This window comes from Diuraphis noxia, unplaced genomic scaffold, assembly GCF_037042655.1.
Source record: "Diuraphis noxia isolate RWA-SAM2 unplaced genomic scaffold, SU_Dnox_SAM2 contig0003, whole genome shotgun sequence".
Classification (NCBI taxonomy): Eukaryota; Metazoa; Arthropoda; class Insecta; order Hemiptera; family Aphididae; genus Diuraphis; species Diuraphis noxia.
The window spans coordinates 8,519,878-8,541,162 of NW_028301713.1; the positions used below are offsets into that span (position 1 = coordinate 8,519,878).

General features: G+C 27.0%; 1 protein-coding gene across 2 annotated transcripts; it reads right to left on the reverse strand.

Moving 5' to 3' along the window:
* Positions 1 to 8,149: 8,149 nt before the first annotated feature.
* On the reverse strand, positions 8,150 to 14,351 carry LOC149056665 (uncharacterized). Of its 2 annotated transcripts, XM_089222055.1 has the most exons (5): positions 13,719 to 14,351; positions 13,381 to 13,642; positions 12,371 to 12,484; positions 10,698 to 10,956; positions 8,150 to 10,631 (listed from the first exon to the last, which is right to left on the reverse strand). In XM_089222055.1, exons 2-5 carry the CDS (start codon positions 13,615 to 13,617, stop codon positions 9,175 to 9,177), a joined length of 2,067 nt encoding a protein of 688 aa, XP_089078181.1. In that variant the 5' UTR covers positions 13,618 to 13,642; positions 13,719 to 14,351; the 3' UTR covers positions 8,150 to 9,174. The 2 variants fall into 2 exon arrangements, with proteins under 2 accessions (XP_089078181.1, XP_089078180.1); XM_089222054.1 differs by having other exon boundaries at positions 13,381 to 14,351.
* Positions 14,352 to 21,285: the final 6,934 nt, after the last annotated feature.

Below are 21,285 nucleotides of genomic sequence, written 5' to 3' on the forward strand. Positions count from 1 at the left end.
AAGATAATACATTTTTTTTTATCAACAACAATAAAATTTTTTCTTTGTTTGATGTTCCTCATTTACTTAAAAGTATTAGAAATAATTTAATTAATGTCTGTTATATAAAAGATAATAAAATAATCTCATTTGATGATATAAAAAAAACATATGAGTTGGACAAACAAAATCATAAAAGTAAGTCTCTCATCAAAATAACAAATGCACATATTTACCCTAATTCTTTTTAAAAAATGCGTGTTAAATTAGCAGTACAATTATTAAGCAATTCCATGGCCGCAGCAATCCGAACTTGTATACAAACAGGACAATTTCAAAGTAACACTTCATCAAATACTGCAGATTTTATTGAGTTTATTAATCATTTATTTGATTGTCTAAATTGTAAATCTTTATACAGCCATAATCCATACCTCTGTGCATTAACTGATCTAGGTACTGTAAAAATTTTTTTAATAGAAGCTTCACAATACTTCACAAATTTACAAAAATTAAAAAAAGGAAAATTATCTCAACTTCCCTGTTTTAAAGGGCTTACACAGACCATTAAAGGTGTATTGCAATTTTTTGAAGCAGATAAATCTAATGAAATTGTATTTTTAATGACTAATCGTTTAAATCATGATGTTTTAGAAAACCTCTTTAGTATTTTTCGATAAAATGGTGGTTATCACAAAAACCCAACAGCTAGAACAATCAGAACTTCCATAAGAAGTAATTGTATTTTTTCTTTATGTACATCAAAAGCGACAAATTGTGAGGAAACCCAAGAAGATGATAATCCAATTATAATTGACCCAGTTAGTTCACTAAATAAAATAAATTTTAACAGTTCGAAATTATCATCTGATTCTGACATAGAATGTAATTCTAATTTATCTCTCTGTTTTTTTTCATCTGACGAGGACTCAAATAATACTGATAGTAATAATGATGTCACTTTAGAAGACTGTTCTGTAACATATTTCGCAGGATATTTGGGCTATAAATGTATGAAAAAATTTAATTGTAACCAATGTCAACTTGAACTATTTGTTGATAAAAACTTAAATGATAAAAAGCAGTTGCATCTTCTTAATAAAAATTATACTTCAATTGATAATGAAAGTGGACTTAAAGCACCATCAAATAGCTTAAATAATGTAGTAAATAAAATTTTAAATATTTTTGAAAACAATTATAAAAACTATTTGCATAAAAATTAAATAAAATTTCAACTAACTGAGCGCTTAAAAAATAATAATACAATTAGAAAATGGCTTGATGAATCATTGACAAACTGCATATATCATAAAATGTACATAATTGAACAACTTTTAATTTGTAAAATATTTAATAAAACAAAATTATTTTCAACTACCTCAAAATTAGCAAAACTTTCTAAATAAAAAATATTAAACCATATTTAAATAAATTAAATTCATTTTTTCTTGTTCTGACCTTGTACCTATTTGCATAAAACAATATAGAAGCAGTCTTAACTGTCCTTTTTAGGACAATTCACATCAACTACATTAAACAGTTCTTTTCAGGATTAAGCGTTGATTTTTATTATATTAAACAGTTCTTTTCAGGACTTAGCATTAAATTTTTAAATAGTCTTTTTAAGACTATTTGTTTCAATTTTATTAAACGATTCTTTTCAGAACCAACAAACATCACTATTTACTTATATTCTAATAATTATGCTTCAATATAAATGTATAAATGTATTTTACCCTTATTTTGTGTTTTTTTAATAATAAAGAAATTTTTTTATTCTTTAAACCTAGTATTTTACTCAGAATCGTTTTTCATCATATTATATAGAATTATAGTTGGTTTCTAAACTTAACACATTCAGTATGTACTTTTAATAACAAAACACAACTATTATTTTATTTATAAATTATATAAATTATTTAACTATGTATATTATTTATGTTGTTGTTGAGTTTTTATTCATTTTAAAATTTGAACACAAAAATACAAAACAATGTATTTTATAAAGTATGGAAATACAATAAAATTAAAAATTACAATATGGTTAAAGATTCGCTTTATTTTTAAAACTTGATAAATCTAGTTTAGTATGTAATGTTCAATTAAATATTTCCGCCCAAAGCGGATTTTACTGAATCGTAACATTCCAAACATCCAAACAAAATTGATCTTTCGTAATGAAATTAATTAATTATTGCTTTCCGTAGTAGAATTCGACATAAAAATTAACAATTTTGTGAATATACTATTTAGCGAAAGTGGCAATCATAGCGCAATGCTCAGAAAATAATAAATATAGGTTTATCCATGATAAAGTCATTAATAGGCTTATCGCTTTTTCTGTCACTACCTCAAACCGGTCTAGGAATATGTTATTCGCCGTCAGTAGTAACAATATAAAATTAATTCATACAACGCTACCTACCGGCAGCTATCATAATTAAAATTGTAGTCGCCGAAAATCCCTATAGCATGGTTAACGTGACCACAATTTTTTTCCTTCAAAGCGGGACACCTGTACATTTTAATAAGAAAACTATATAATTTTGCGTAAAATAACAATTTTTTTTTATTGAATAAAAAACATTAATTGTTTATATGAAAAATGCGAATATTATATTAATCATAATAATCTCCCAACAATTATGGATTTTAGTTTTTCACATTTTATATATAATATGTAGGTATACGTCATATACTGTTAACTGTATAGATACAGTCAGGGGCGTCATTTGGGGGGCGGCAGGGTGTGCGGTTGCACCACTTACTTTTAAAATGTTACAATTGACCTGCGCCTTGCTGAAGCCTAAAATAATGCACGAGCCACGATTGCACAATTATTTATATGATTAAAATCAAATTGTGATAACCGGTCTATAATGTATGGAAATAATTGAATGCAGGATAATATACATATACAGGGTGATTTTTTTATCATGAACCACTCATTATTTCAAAAAGTATCAATGTTTTTTAAAATATTTTTTTACAAAGTTTCATATTGTTAAAAAAACAACGTTTTTATGAAAAAATTATATTTTTTAATATTTTTTATCCTTATAACTTTTTAAGTTTTTTACTTTTTTGAATGGCAACCTAGAGTTTTAATTTCATATTCCAAAGCAGAATATTTTTCTAAGTATTTTGATACGTAAAAATCGAATTTTGGACGAATAGTTCATGAGTTATAAGTATTTAAAGTTTAGATTGGCGGAGTGGAGTGGTACGGGGTTACCCCGCAAAATGTTTGTCCACTACTCCGCTTGTCTAAACTTTAAATACTTATAACTCATGAACTATTCGTCCAAAATTCGATTTTTACGTATCAAAATACTTAGAAAAATATTCTGCTTTGGAATATGAAATTAAAACTCTAGGTTGCCATTCAAAAAAGTAAAAAACTCCAAAAATTATAAGGATAAAAAATATTAAAAAATATAATTTTTTTATAAAAACGTTGTTTTTTTAACAACATGAAACTTTGTAAAAAAATATTTTCAAAAACATTGATACTTTTTGAAATAATGAGTGGTTCATGATAAAAAAATCGCCCTGTACTTATGTATATATATTTTTATATGGCCTGGTGAAATTTCAAAATGGCCTGCTTGAAACTTTGCACACCCGAAAAAAAATCTGAAATGACGCCCCTAGATACAGTATAAATGTATGATTGTGATATGTGATCAATAATTAATACCTACCACATGTCGACTTTTCTTAAAACGGGACATTTTTAGGTTCTTTGGGGACGGCGGGACACTTATCTCGAAAGCGGGACTGTCCCGCCCAAAGCGGGACGTATGGTCACGTTAAGCATGGTCTATCTGTCTATTCTATAATCAATGGTATTACTATAATGATCGAACTAATGTAAAACTAATATAATGGTTAAAATATTGGGAGTCGATTATGAACTGATGCGCCTCTCCTGAATACGCTAAGGAGTATGCCTACACCTGCCAGACGACGTGACAACTAGCGTTTACAACGTTATCTAACTATCCAAGCGTCCGCAGCGCATTGTAGCGGCATCCGATTATTATCAGGGGTATGACACTCTCACAATTCCTAATGTTATTTGAAAAAAAGTGGGGACATAGCCTTGAACTCCTGGGCACTGCCATTTTGTTATTTTTGAGAACAAGCTGATGGCTCATATCATATATTTCAATAATTGATCGTTGATACATGATATCACGGAAATGATAATAAATTATAATTACTAATAATAATTAAAATTAAAATAATTATTGAACGTGTAATGCAAAACAGTTGTTATTTCATACTTGTTGTTAGATAGCCGCAAGCACCTAACCTAACTTATAAGACTAACTTACGTAGACAAACAACAAACCGTTTATCGTAAAAAAAAATCGTTCGTAACAACACTTCTAAACCACCAGGTAATCATTTAGGTACAACTTCAACACTAAACCACCAGAGATCGACCACCAAGCAGAGTGTCGCCTCTATACTGTTCTATGTTATTATCGCGCCACTGAAAAACCGGTCAGTGAGAAATCTATAGTATTTATAATCAATGGTATAATTGAATAGGTATGTTACAATATTTATTATGTTCTATTTGCCATTTGGTGTGTACTAACTTTAGGCACGTGAACAATTTTTAATTTTTTTTTTTTTAATTTTAAAATGTAATATTTTATTTTGTACTTTTTCTATTATAACTCATAAGCTATTAATAACTAATGGAAACAACACAGACGTGCCGCATTGGGGCGAACAAGATAATAATAATTGTCATATTTGTATTTTAATATTGAACCAATAAATATAGTTATAAATTTATATTATAAAATATAAATAGAACAATAATCGTATTATCAATTAATATTTCGTAATACTGAGTGACTAATAGCATCGGGAGTTTTATTGATAAATTCAAACATTATATTATTTTCTTCGTAGAAAATACTCGATTTAACTAGAATTATAAATAATGGAATTAACTTAATAAAATTCGAAAAAACCGATATTAGTTTTGAATTTTAATCGGTTTTTCAAGAGCGGATCAAGAACGGTTTTCAATTCTATGGTTTTGGTTTAGGTTTTGTAAACGGTTTTCTGAAGATCTTGGTTTTCAGTTACGGTTTTTTAACTGGTGTTTTGAAGCTTTTGGTGTCGGTTCCTGACGTTCCTGTTACGGTGCTCAATGTTGAAAAAACCGCGGTTCTAACCGATTTTAACCGGTTTGTCAGAAACCGGTTTTGAACCCTGGGGTTTTGTTATATATAGGTATTATGATAGCCTCGAGAAGGACCTTGTTAGTATATGTGTTGCAATATAATATATAAAAGTGGAATTTAATCACAAATTATTTAATATTTTTTGGTTCAAAGCACACGAATATTTATTTTTATACACAAATAAAATTATGAAAATAGTAGTGCAGTATAGTTCAACTAAATAAGAATTACTTACATAAGCCAACTATAGAAAAATATATTTTAATGCCGTTGTTACTAATGTTAGATATAACACTTAATAAGTTATAGTTCATTATAAATTATAATGTTTTAAATATATAGTTTGAAATTATTTTTATAATTTAGAAACTGTTGATCAACCTACACAAATGTATTCCTATGTAAGAGATCAATTTACATTAACTGGAATCGAAAAAATATTTAATTTTGAATATGTCTTTCCAAATAATGAAAGCTATTTTTTTTTAGTTATCAAAAAAAACAAAAAAAAATGTATTAATCACACTACTATATAGTAAATTTCGAATGTAGGTACTTTATCATTTAGAATACACAAAATGCAAGTATTACAATAAAAAGTCCTACGTGTAATTTCTAATGCCCCATGGTTTGTCCGAAATGAAGCACTGCACACAGATTTCAAAATACCAACTATCAAAAACTACATAAAAGAATTATCGGTAAGCTTCTTTAACAAATTAATTAAAGCAAGTGGTCCACAGAACTTCAAGTTCAGCGATTTACCCGTCAAAACAGTCGTAGACTCCAACGTGGCCGTCCACACGACGTCCTAAATCTTTAATCTACTATTGTATTATGTAAATATTGTTTTCTATTTTATTATGTTTATTATCTGTTCATGTTTCACAATTTTATCCTATTCAGTATATTTTAAATCTTAGTTTTAACTATTTATACCATAATTGTGATCTAATTTAAAAATGTTAAAAAATAATTAATTCTTTACACCTAAGTTTAGATGATGTCGACTGTCAGAAAAACTTTATAAAAAAAAAAAATCATTTAGAATTTATATTTAGGTATTTATGATATATGATTTAATAGTTAATTGTTTAAATTTAAGATTTTGTGTTAGGTGCCAGTTTATATTAAAAATCATTTTATAAGGAAAGATATTTAATACATTTTTTTGATTAGTTTTTCAATGATTGGTAATACTTTTCAAATTCTGAAGATAAATATAAAGGTATTTATTTAACAAAGAGTTTTTGTTTTGTATGTATTTTTCTATATTATGAACATATATTATGTAACCTTATGTAATAGTAAACTTTTATGAAACACTAAACGGTATATGATCTTCGACGTTGAAATGTAGATGGTGATAGCGACACGTATACATATAAATGATAAAGAAAGTTTTCGAAAAAAACAATTATATTTTTTTGTTAAATACATAAAGTTTGCAAAATAAATGAATGTAGAGATTTGAAATCTTTACTAAATATTTATACAAACAATAACTGATATAAAATCGTCGTTTAAATCATAACTTTCATCATTACAAAATAAAATAGCTAAAAAAGTTGAAATATCAATTAAAATAATATATTAGATTAATTATTCAAATGTCTATAGTTCATATTTTTTTAACTGAATAGTATCAGTGGCTATTGATTATTAATTCACCCAAAATCCACATTCCATAATATTACCATCTAATCTTATTTCACTCAGAAAAAATCATTTTATAACAGATTACTGGTTTAAAAATTAAAATGTATAAAAAATCACTTGAATAACTAAAACATTTTCTTTGTTTTATAAATTCATCCTAAATATTTTGAATTATTTGTAGGCATTTTTTATTTTAAAAGCCAATCAACAAAAATTGATCAAATTTTCTACTAAAAATCTTTATTACTGGGAAAAAATGCAAATAGAAACATATTTACTGTTTCGAAACATGAAATACAAAAAAACTTATTATTGTAACTGATACTTCTCCCATCAGAATCCAAAATTTAAAAAAATAAATACTTTCCACAAAAAATACAATTATTTAACAATACGTACCTACATTTTCTGTAATCCATCATGATTAATTAATTTATAAAATATTTTACATAAATTATACTATTCATATTTTTATAAATAAACTTACTAATTTCCACTGCAAAAAATATATTATATACAATGTTTATTAATAATACAATTAAAAAAATAGGACATAGAGGTATTTCATGCGTTTGAATACAGTGGTTTTCTCTATTGCTAACGAAAATGTTCAAATTATTGTGGTGGGTGTTTATTAATAATATATATATTCATATACATGGTGATTTATTTAAGTGGGTACACTAATTATCTAGAAAAGTATTAACTTTTTTTGAATTTTTCTAAAACTATAATATTTTTTTTTTTTTTTAACCTTATATTTATTTGTGAAACTACTATCAACTTTTGATTTTCAAATGGTAACATATACTAAAAATGTCATGAATTAATAAAAGAATTTTTATTATGAATTTACGCGTTACCATTTATATTTTTCGTTGATGGGTTCGTAAGATATAGTCATATATTACCTATGTTATATATATTATACTATAATACTACTATGTGCATATTTGAGAGCATTGCAAAAATACTCTTATTATTTATGTGCCTCACATTGAAAGGTGTGTGCTCTATCACTTTATTCGTTTTCTATTATAATGTCATAAAACATTACAAATAACAATAAAATTGAAATTTTCGTTTTTCAGATGTATTTTTTGGAAAAATTCTAGTGTTTAAAAAAAAACTTTACGATTAAAATATAATCTAATGATTCTAATACTTGATCTTTTATGTCTTTTAGTTACTAAATAGATTTTGCAGCTACCTTTCGGAGAAAATAATTAAGAACAAAAACAATTCCACATTTTTTAATAACATAAAAACCAATAAAAACAAAATGTACATACCAACTTTTCCTGTAAAAAATATTATTATATAATGAATCACCATAGAAAATTTCAATATAAGAATTTTATTTTATTATTGAAAAAATAATGTTTTTTTTTCCGAAAACGAGGTGATAAAAAATAAATGCATAGCATTGGCAAATGTTAGTCATGAAATCTACATTTTTACTTGCTTTAGGCTATTTTCTGTATGTTGTTTGAAAGAAATTATAATACTTGAAATAGATACAATACAAGGGTTATGAAAATTATGTGATATATGGAATTATATATTATATATATATATATACTAGTTGACCCAGCAAATGTTGTTTTCCCATATAAATTATTTCTAAGAAATGTATAGTGTAGAAAAAATAACCAATTTATTGTAAGTGTGTAATGATGTGGTAAATAAGTGAAAGAGGCAAGGAGCGATGTGAACAATGAGGGAAGATAAAAATAACAAAACACCAAACATTTATTTTTAAATTTATTATAATTTATTCCTCAAAATTATATATATCATTCATTAATCACGACAGTAACACTAACAAAAAATATCAATTTCTTAATGTTATAGCGTGAACAATATTTTTTGTAAGCCCATCTTTATCTAACACAGACAGTGTTGAGCCCAGATAACAAAAAAATTATCTAGGTAAGATACAGATAATGTCATAAAAAATTATCTAGATACAGATAAAGATAAAAAATATTTTTTTTATCTAGATAAAGATAAATATTAAACGTTATTATCTAGATAATAAAATAGATAAATTCAATATGTTGCATATAAAAAACATAAAATAGAGATAGTTAATTTTTATACTCAATTGTGTAGGTGAATATGATAATTTGCATATAAATAAAATTTCCCAAGATCTCACCTAAAGTATCAAATTCTTTTTTTATACATACATTTGTTGATGTTTAGTCTGTAAAACTTCATAAAAACATTTTAACACTATAAATAAATGAATTGCACTTTAATATTTTATTAAATGATATTTTTTAACAAGACTTAAGTTATTATATTCTAAAATCATATATTAATATTGATTATTTGAACGGCAACATAACAACATCTCAAAAGTATGATCATCGAGGCGGTTTCGTCTGGCTGTAAATACTTGGATGGCTCCACTGAACAGCCTTTCAACAGGCGCAGAAGATGGGAGCGTGGTATTATATTTCAAAAAAATTTGTTTAATATTAGGGAAATCATCCAATAAATCTAATTCCTTCTTCTTGGAACTAAAATAAGTTAAGACTTGTAAATTTATAAGGTTCAACTGTCTTGATTCACTGGAATCTAATGCGTCTGATATGTCACTGGTGGTACTATATGTAGCTAGATTAGGCTTGTTGAAACTGGAATAGAAGTCATTGTCACTTCCATCACTTTCTCCATCATCAATGTTGATGGACACACAGTTTGATTTATTTAATACAAATATTTTACATTCATCCATAAATAGTTTACTGCACATATCTTTGAATCTAACTGGAATCCAATTTAATTTGAATTTTAGATTACTAATAGAAGCAATAATAAAGTCTTTGCTCTTGGGAGTAGTTAAATCAAATATAAAATGAAATCTTTTCTCCAATCCAGAAATAATGGCAATACTTAGTGGTTTACAATATTTCACTTCTGTTGAGGATTGAATTAACAAACGTCTTAATACTAAGATAGTTGGAGCAACAAAACCCAAAAAGCTTTTTTTTTCGCTTTGCAATTTATCCAAAGACGTGGCTAATGGCTGCATTATTTTGCAAAATTCTTCTAAGAACACCCACTCATTTGGTTTTAATTTGGTCAAATTTAGTTCACCAAATGTTGAAACTAATTTATCTTTGTGACTTAAGATTTTTTGTGCCGCATCAAATAAAGAATTCCATCTTGTAATCACAGGAACAGGAAACTTACATCTACAGTTTTCAAAAACTTTATCTGAAGCCACTGTGCTTCTGCTAACAAGGTTCCAAAAACTAGACAATTTATTAAATGTAGATTTTGAAACTTTAATATAGTTGGCATCTGTAATTTTTGAAACGTCAGTTGTTGCAATTAAACTAAGTGTATGAGCACAACATCTCATATTTTGTGGCAAACACATCTTATCATTGTTTTTCTCAATATTTGTTGAATTTGAAAACATTGAATCCATTTCGACTATTTCTATGTCTGAATCTTCACTGTCCATTGCATTGTCTGAGCTACAGGTACTTAAATCGTCTTCATGAAAATTTCCTACACTTGGCAAACACTTTTGCTGTATTGCAGGTAATGACGATGAAGAGAATATCTTAAACGATTTTCCAAAGTTACTTGCATTATCTGTTACGATGTGTGTAACTTTCGATACATCTATTTTGAATTTATCCATCATTTCTGTTAATACTTCCATAATATTTAAATAATTATGAACTCCTTTAACTTGTTGACAGCCAAGAACATATGATTTTCTATCATATGTATCTTCAATAAAATGGCATGTTATACCTAAAATACAATAAGACATAATTTGTTTATTTTTTTATTTTTAAATGATTTTTTAGTTACAATTACCCATAAAACTTTTATTGTTGGAGCTCCAAATATCTGCTGTTAAGCAAATATAATTATGGGTTTCAATTTGAGTTGTTAACATATCCACATATGCTTTATATGTCACTGCTAACTGTTTTGACATATGCTTTCTGTTAGGAAGAATAGATGAATCGTTTAATCCAGTTAATCCTAATAGTAAATTTCGAAAACTCTTTTTTTCACAAGTGACCAATGGCCGCATTTCATCTACTATATAATTAAACACTAATTCACAGATCTGAAAACAAAATAATACTAAATACATTAGATATATTGATATCAAATGATATCAATTATATTATTAAACAAGATTAGAAGAATCAACATTAGTCATATTTCAGTGTTTCACATTAGAATAGAGTTTTAAGAAAAATAGCATAAACATAGGTATATAGGTATATATAATAATAATAATTTTATTGCAACAATAACAACTTTACATATTAAAACAAAATAATAAAATATATTTAGGTATATAAATATTATATATAGAATATAGCTTTATAAATTAAAAAAAAAAATATATGATAATGTTGCAGTACTCCCAGAAAGCAGAGCTTGTGTTGGGAGAGCCAGTTCTTAAAAGAATTTATGTAAGATATAAGTACTCTAATAGTAGAGGATAATTAAAATAAATAAATAAGAGGCAATAACAAAATTAAATACAATCTAAATTAAATTTTTTTATATAATTTTTAAATGTATAAAGATTTTTAAAAATGTTTATATTAATATTAAGTGAAACACATAAATGTAAGCCAATATAAAAAGTACTTTTTTTACCAAAAACTTTAATGCAATTTGGTAAGCATATATTAATATTTTGATTAAACCTAGTTACCTAGTTGAATAATTATGATTAAAAATAGGTATTAAATGTTTGTGTTTATATAAATCTATCAGAACAGACAAATTATAAATAAAATTGAAGTTTTTAACATTTAGTGACTCGTATAAAATTATAGTGCTAGTTTGCAAAGGTAAATTAAATAAATATTTAATAAGACAATTTATAGTAACTTTTAGACTGGATAAATGTATATTATAGGTTCCTCCTCAAATTGATAAACCATAAGAATAGAAAGATTGTACTAGGGATAAATAAATAATTCTTTTATAATAATTATTAAATATATATCTAGTATCTTTAAATATGTAGAAGAATTTACGTAAATTGTTATTTATAGAATGTATATGCTTATCCCATTTTAGCCTATAATCCATAATTAATCCCAGATATTTAATTTCTAATACATTTTCAAGATGAATACAATTATAACTGCAGGTTGAAGTGTGATTAAACAGTTTAATGAATGAACTATTAAATTATTATTTGTACAAACATTAGATGAAAAATATCAAATTTAATAAATTTAAATTTTGTTTAATTCTATTTTAATTTATTCTTACAGAACCACCCATAAACTGTATTTAAGACATTATTAGCTTCATAGAACAGATTATTAACTGTTGGATCAGATATTAAAATGGCACTATCATCAGCAAAACTAAGTAATTCAATATTAATATTTGTTTTTATACAGGCACTATTTGTTTTATATTTTTAATTATCTTAAGTATGTATACCTACCAACTAAACATAAATTAAAAATATACCTGGGTAGGTTCTTATGTTTTATAGATAAAATTACCTTTTCCTTGGACACTTTTTTTGTATGCACATCATACATTTTAATTTGAGTAGTTGTTTCTCCCTTATTTTGTCTTGCATTATTAACCCTTGTCATCAATGAGCTATGTTTATGCTGTAAATATTTTAATATTAATACATTTCTTATTAAGTTATAATTTAATATTTTAGTAGAAACCTATTAACATTGATAAATATAATATTATAAATACTATTTAAATACTAGTATTTATAAATTATAATCAATAATGATACTACTAATATTAGTAATATTACAAATTTACTATCTATAATACCAAAGTATTATTAAACTATTATGTGAACTGTTAAGTATTTGTAAACTATATAAAATATGTATTTGCATAATCAGTGGCCTATAAGATATACTTTTCAGGTACCTAAGCAAGACATAGTTTTACCCACCTACCAAAAGTTATTAAATTGTTTTTATTCAGTAAATACTAAATAAAGAACTTATTTTTTAATAATTTTGTAATATGTAGGGTCAAATGGGGTAATTGTAAATCGGGGCATTTGTAAATAATAATCATAAGAAATTAACCAATCATTTTTAATGTATTTCATATTAATAACATGGAGGTATGAACGTCAAAGTATAGTATTTGGGGCTAATGTAAATTTGTGTGTATTGGGTCTATCAAAACGTTAAATAAAAGGTAATACAGGTTGTTTACATATGCCCCAGATCCAGATTCTATTTCACTCTTATAACGTGAAATCATTGTTTACATTTACCCCAAATAAATGGGGCAAATGTAAATGAATGGGGCATATGTAAATTATTATTTTTTTCTTAAGTGATTTAATATTCTGGTCTTGTGTAGGAAATTTTATAAGCCTAGGATATGTTTATGAATGGTTTTGATGAGAAAGAAAATGTATTGTTAATTATAATTTAGAAAATAAAAAAAATATTAAAAAATAACAAAATTTATTTACAATTACCCCATTTGACCCTACATATTATTATACTAAAAAGCAAAAACTCACTTTAATATGGCTCAACAAGTTTCCACTTGAACTTGTGGATCCACTTATAACTTTTGGGCAATTTTGGCACAACGCTGTTAATTTTGAACCATTAATGGAAACAAGTTTATAAAATTCACCAAATAAATATCTAAATTTTGGTTCAGCTGTGATCGATTGCACATTTGAAAGATTATCCTCCGTTTCTTCTACTTCTTGGTGACTTCTTTTTTTGTTTTTAATAACAAATTTATCCATTTTTGATAGGTATCTGATTTACCAACTTTTAGAAGAAAAAAAACATATGTATAAAATTATAATTATTGGTAATTATTAGGTACTCTGATGTTAATACTTACTGTCAATTTCAAAGTTTGTTAAACATTTTTGATTTAAGTATAAAATAACAATAAGACGATTGTATTGAATAGTAATAAGTAATTATATAACTTATTAGTTTTACTTTTTAATAAGTAATCCACTATAAACACGACTACACGAGTTGACAAGTACCTACACCGGGCTACACGACAGTACGACACCAAAGAAAAATTATTTATTACAAGATACCTACAACAGTTCAACACTAGCTAGTACAGACTATAATAGTAGACTACACACTTGGCAGTTGGCTTGTTTAATGTTTTTGTGAACAGTGAAATAATGATTACTGATTAGTGAATAATAATAATATAAATAGTTACTTATCAAATAAACCAAAAACACACACACTACTACTTAATTCTACTAACAGTATATTTAACATTTAAGTATAAACCCGTATACTACAATATATATATACGAGCAGCGCGCGGTGTTGTCAATAAAATCTATATTTAGACATTTCGTTGAAAAATCCTCATTTATTTATTACGTGTTTTTTTCTTCGAATTATTACTGTTATTATTATATTAATAGACCACTCTTCCAGAATAATGTTATTCATTTTAATTATTTCATGACAATTCAAAACACTGATTTTTAAATTTTTGCGTTTTTGATCAAATATTTATCTTTAGATAAATTTATCTAGATACGTTTTTATTTTATCTCAGATTAGCGTCAGATAACTTGGATAATATTTATCTAGATAAGATAAAATATAATAATTTATTATCTAGATAATTTATCTAGATAATCTCAACACTGAACACAGATAGGGAGAATTATCGAAATAAGAAATGTTTTGCCAGTTAAAAAAAAAAAAATCTTTGCCGTAAAACGTAACTTTTCATACGTACGTGTCCCCAGCCCCCCCACATCGGATATTTCAATTTTTTTTTTGGCAAAAAATTAGCATGTAATTAGCATGTATTTGCATGCTAACTTTTGTAATTTGCACGCGCTTAATTAGGCATGGGATCAAAAAATAGGTGGGGGGGCTGTAGACACGTGTCTCCGACCCCCCCACCCATCAAAATCACTTATTTTCAAATTTTTTTCTAGGCCAATATTTAGCATGTAATTAGCATGTATTTGCACGCTTGGTCCCGAAACTCTACCGTCATTCGTTGGTTCGCAAAATCCGTTTTTCTAATTTGCACGTGTCCCCAGCCCCCCCACAACTCGAAATAACTGGAACTGCATAATCGTTTATACGCCAATATTTAGCATGTAATTAGCATGTATTTGCACGCTTGGTCCCGAAACTCTACCGTCATTCGTTGTTTTGCAAAATCAGTTTTTCTAATTTGCACGTGTCCCCAGCCCCCCCCCACAACTCGAAATAACTGGAACTGCATAATCGTTTATACGCCAATATTTAGCATGTAATTAGCATGTATTTGCACGCTTGGTCCCGAAACTCTACCGTCATTCGTTGTTTTGCAAAATCCGTTTTTCTAATTTGCACGTGTCCCCAGCCCCCCCACAACTCGAAATAACTGGAACTGCATAATCGCTTATACGCCAATATTTAGCAATTCAGCTATTTTCTCGGATATCGATTTGTTTATTATAACTATTTTCCTAAAACTACGAATTTGATAATTTAGTTTATATTAGTTGTTTAAATTGGTTAATTTTTAATTATCATTGTAGAAATAATTTTTCAATTTGATTAAATTATTAAAATTGTTTGCATTTTAATATTGTAGCGATTATATTATAAAAATTGAAATAACTTTTTATACATTAGTTTATACTTTTTAAAATTAATTTTATACATAGGTAGGAATGACTTTTTCTTACATGTTAATAAAATCTAAATAACAAAAAAATATTGACATTAAATTGTATACAATAAAAATTCACAACTGACTTTTGTCGTGCTTTTTACGGGAATCGGTTTTTTTTTGAGATCATCAAATATTTCCCAATTATTTGATGCCCCTCTCTTAACGTATGCTTTGTAGTGTCCAACTGAGTTCCTTAGTTTACTTTTTCCAGGCAAAAAACTTATGACACCTCTTAGTTCAAATGTGCGATTTGCATTGCACAATATTTGTGGAATGTCACATAGTCTGATCTGTGCAATTTTTGCTGCTTCAGTACTATGTTGAAGACTCATATCTAAATCGCCCTCTAAAAAAAAGTTATTGTTAATAACTAATTAATTAATATAAAAAGATAACACATTGAATTCAATTTTTTCAAATAGTTTGCATTTTTGCAATCGTATAAAACTTTATATACAAGGTGTAACGGAATGGCTCGAAAAATGAAATCAAATATTTTTGAGCCAATTATATTAAAACATTTTTTAAATTTTAATATTGATAAAAATATTTGATTTCATTTTTCGAGCCATTCCGTTACACCTTGTATATAAAGTTTTATACGATTGCAAAAATGCAAACTATTTGAAAAAATTGAATTCAATGTGTTATCTTTTTATATTAATTAATTAGTTATTAACAATAACTTTTTTTTAGAGGGCGATTTAGATATGAGTCTTCAACATAGTACTGAAGCAGCAAAAATTGCACAGATCAGACTATGTGACATTCCACAAATATTGTGCAATGCAAATCGCACATTTGAACTAAGAGGTGTCATAAGTTTTTTGCCTGGAAAAAGTAAACTAAGGAACTCAGTTGGACACTACAAAGCATACGTTAAGAGAGGGGCATCAAATAATTGGGAAATATTTGATGATCTCAAAAAAAAACCGATTCCCGTAAAAAGCACGACAAAAGTCAGTTGTGAATTTTTATTGTATACAATTTAATGTCAATATTTTTTTGTTATTTAGATTTTATTAACATGTAAGAAAAAGTCATTCCTACCTATGTATAAAATTAATTTTAAAAAGTATAAACTAATGTATAAAAAGTTATTTCAATTTTTATAATATAATCGCTACAATATTAAAATGCAAACAATTTTAATAATTTAATCAAATTGAAAAATTATTTCTACAATGATAATTAAAAATTAACCAATTTAAACAACTAATATAAACTAAATTATCAAATTCGTAGTTTTAGGAAAATAGTTATAATAAACAAATCGATATCCGAGAAAATAGCTGAATTGCTAAATATTGGCGTATAAGCGATTATGCAGTTCCAGTTATTTCGAGTTGTGGGGGGGCTGGGGACACGTGCAAATTAGAAAAACGGATTTTGCAAAACAACGAATGACGGTAGAGTTTCGGGACCAAGCGTGCAAATACATGCTAATTACATGCTAAATATTGGCGTATAAACGATTATGCAGTTCCAGTTATTTCGAGTTGTGGGGGGGGCTGGGGACACGTGCAAATTAGAAAAACTGATTTTGCAAAACAACGAATGACGGTAGAGTTTCGGGACCAAGCGTGCAAATACATGCTAATTACATGCTAAATATTGGCGTATAAACGATTATGCAGTTCCAGTTATTTCGAGTTGTGGGGGGGCTGGGGACACGTGCAAATTAGAAAAACGGATTTTGCGAACCAACGAATGACGGTAGAGTTTCGGGACCAAGCGTGCAAATACATGCTAATTACATGCTAAATATTGGCCTAGAAAAAAATTTGAAAATAAGTGATTTTGATGGGTGGGGGGGTCGGAGACACGTGTCTACAGCCCCCCACCTATTTTTTGATCCCATGCCTAATTAAAGCGCGTGCAAATTACAAAAGTTAGCATGCAAATACATGCTAATTACATGCTAATTTTTTGCCAAAAAAAAATTTGAAATTTCCGATGTGGGGGGGCTGGGGACACGTACGTACTTTTCATGCCATAGACGCGCGTGCCACGGAAACAAATAATAAAAAATAACCACATAGAGTGTATATATCTCTATAAGGCAAAACAATAATTGTTGAATATCGTGCGTGCAAGAATACTATAGTACTAATAACGTGCACTTAAGAGGCCATAACTCCGAAATCACTCCGATTCTCAGAACTACTAAATATGAATATAAAATTTCTTAAAAATCGGTCAAACCGTTTTGGAGGAGTATGGAAACTAACATTGTGACACGAGAACCTTATATATATTATATATATATATGTTTTAAACATATTCAAAATTATAACGATATAGCTTTATCCCCCCTCAAAAAAAAATCAAAGGCCAATATGCAGTTGCAACAGATTTGATTGTTTTTATCAATAAAATATTCTGTTTTTGTAATGGTGAGACAGCCATTAATTGATAGATTAAAGTATTGAAAAATATCACGTTAAGTAATAATAAAACGCATAAACTGTAAATATATAGTAAAAAAAATTCAAAAATAATCTAGGTACCAATTAATTCAACTAGATAAAAAAAAAATAAATAAATAAATAGTTGTGATTTAGATTTATCTTTTATACTAATTGTAATTCAACATATTAAATATAATATAAAAAAATTGGATATGATGTGGTCAATACTTTGAGACGAGCTGTCGCTGGGTCCAGTGAATTGGTCCGGAACAGTCCAGTCTCAGAAGTGTGGTGTTATGGCGGGGGTGTTGGTTCAGTAAGACACAAGAAAAATACAACACCAACGGTTTTGGTTACGAATTTGCCTAGTGACTCTTTATTGACACCAGGAAAAAAAAAGAAAAAAGAAAAGGTCCGGTAGACCGTGGTGTACGTATATCGACGTGTATGTCGTTCGACGGTCGTTTTGTCTTCTCGTCCCACCTTGTGCCTATAGAGCGCGGTGGGAGAGTCGACGGTGTCGCACCGTCGTCTCCCATGGTGGCGGTTGAAAAAAGTGTAGGCCGGTCGCTGCGGTACCTGTACTTTGAAGTGGTTGCCGCTACGGACCGTGTGAAAATTGCTATACAGAATAATATGTCAAAAAGGATAGAAGTACAAATAGGAGGGGCTTTTATACTATTATTTTTTAGAATAACTACAAAAATCTAATTCGATCTTATTGAAAACTGTTTTTGCGTAAGAGTATATTTTGTTCTTCCTTAATTCATCGCTCCACTTATGATCTGAAAATAATAGACTTACCAATCTTGTCTATAAAAAAGAAAGATTTAGTTGACATCATAATGAATATTTACAGATTTATAGCCAGTATTGTCATTGGGTAAATCATAGAATACGGTGAAAAACTATTCTAAGAGGAGATAATATACATTTTCATAACGATATATTTTTTTTAACACTTATAATATACGTAATTTAATTTTCTTTTAATTTTTACATTTATTATATTACGTTTATACTCGTTTTTCATTTATTCATCATACCAATTATGATCTCAAAATAGTAAACTTACCTGGTGTCACTAGAAAAAAGAAAAAAATATTTAGTCGACATCATAATAAATGTTTACAGGTTTATAGTCAGTATTGTCATTGGATATAATATCATTATTGTAATAGATGTGATGAGTAGTTTTACAGGATCCTATTTAATCTGAATCTAATCATATTAATTCCTTAACAGGCACCTACTGACGTACATAAACCGCGTGAATAGGAGTTTTCTTAATTATTTTATCTTTTAAAGTTTTAACCGAATGTTTTTAAAAAATACTGGGAATTGTTCACTATTTTATAGTACGCGATGTACTAACAGAATCAAATATTAAAAGAAACCTTCCAAAAGTTGTAAATATTAATTAATTTTTTACTGCATGTAAATGTGCATCAGACATACAAAAAATAGACATACATAATTATTGTTTAATACTTCGACAAATATAATCATAAATCCATTTAGGATCTGAAAAAATTCTATTATATTAAATATAAAATAATTTTATTATTATTTATATTAAGTAATTAACTAATTGACTGACAAGACGAAAATATTATATAATTATGTATTTTGTATAACTAATTGAACTATACACCTATAAAATAATATGAATAATTGAAACTATAAGAATTTATATGATAAACAATTTGAGTTATTGGCCGGATTGTTAAATTTGTTTGTCACATCGATTTTCAATATTAAGACTAAATACTTCTTTTTCTCATTCATGAAATTTGTTTGATTTCGAGCAATTCAATCGGTCTCAATTGTTATCAATAATATCGTTATCATAATTATATTAATTTATGTCATCAACAGAAAACAGGATTGATCATAAAAAGACTATATACATCATACTATTTATATAAATATTAGTTGTTTGGATCGCAATATGGAAACTTACAACAATCAACTCTATATATTATGTTTAAAGTATCATTTTTAGTAAAATTTAAAAGCATATTTTTATAAATATAACGACTTGCCTTATCAATAAATTATTAAAAAGTACTAGACATTACAGTTTATTGTTACAGAACTATAACAAACTTCATTTAATAAATATTACTAAATTAACAAAACAAAACATAATAATAATAATGCATACATGATATTACTGAAAAAAAATCAAATAATTAATACAAATAGTTAAATTAAATATAATTGTTTCAAAGCACTATCTTAATATTAAACGTTAAGAGTTTTTGGAAAGTCGGCCACGATATTATGCAAAACTTAAAATTTGATGAATTATTAAATTTAAAATACTTACCCGCCCCCTTTTGAAGATCATCAAAAGATCCTTTATCTAAAATTTAATTATTTCCGTATTATACTACTTATGATACTAATACCAGTAATACCACACGGCGTTAATATATATAACATTTACTATATAACTATCCCCTAATGTAATTTTTGGCCGTTAATCTGTATACAATACTATATTATCTACATGCATTTCAATGTACAAGTGACGGAGTACTTATACAAAAAAGTCAAAACATTAATTACATAAATAATATGACAAATACTTCAAAATGTAAAAAGTGAGTTTTGTCTAAATATTAACTTTTAATGCTTTAGAAAAAATTCAAGCTTATGAATGATTAATTTTTTGAATTGTTCTTAAACCCTTTATAACAGGGGTGATAAAACCACGGCACGCGTGCCAAAAGTGGCACGTTTGTCAAATTTCAATGGCACGTTAAAAATTATAATATTCCCATGTGTAAAATTGATTATGTTGGTATACTTCAAAAAAGTCCGAGTTAAAAAAGTCCTAGGAAAAAAATCCGAAACATAAAAAGTCCGTGGGGAAAAAGTTGGCACATATCATTAGGTAAAATTCAAAATACGATGTGATGTACTATAAAAAATTTTTATTAGTATTAATATAAATGCAAACTAAATTATTTACGTGACAAAATTAATAAATAATCTTGTATAGGTACTAATAAATACTTTTTTGGACATTGAACGCTTCTTGACTTTTTTGGCTGCTTGTAATAATAAAATACCTACTATTTCTTTTATCTTATTTATCTGGTTTGTTTAGTTTTACTCGTATAGTCTATACATCCGATATAGTTAATATAGATAGAGATATCTATGGTGATGTATGGGTATGTCCACCGTGTACATATTGTACATGGGGTAACTGAACAATTGTAATTTTTGTTAGAATAGTTAGAATTTTTGTTAGTTTAGTTCGATATTTTATTAGTTAGTTGTTGTTTGCTCTCGAAGAAAAAATATCAAAGTTGGTCATAATATCA

Coding starts and splice junctions, on each gene's coding strand:
- LOC149056665 (XM_089222055.1), bottom strand. CDS start 13,617: ATGGATAAATTTGTTATTAAAAACAAAAAAAGAAGTCACCAAGAAGTA. Junction 12,485..13,380: donor ACTTGTTGAGCCATATTAAA/GTGAGTTTTTGC, acceptor AAATATTTACAG/CATAAACATAGCTCATTGAT. Junction 10,632..10,697: donor CAACAATAAAAGTTTTATGG/GTAATTGTAACT, acceptor ATTGTATTTTAG/GTATAACATGCCATTTTATT.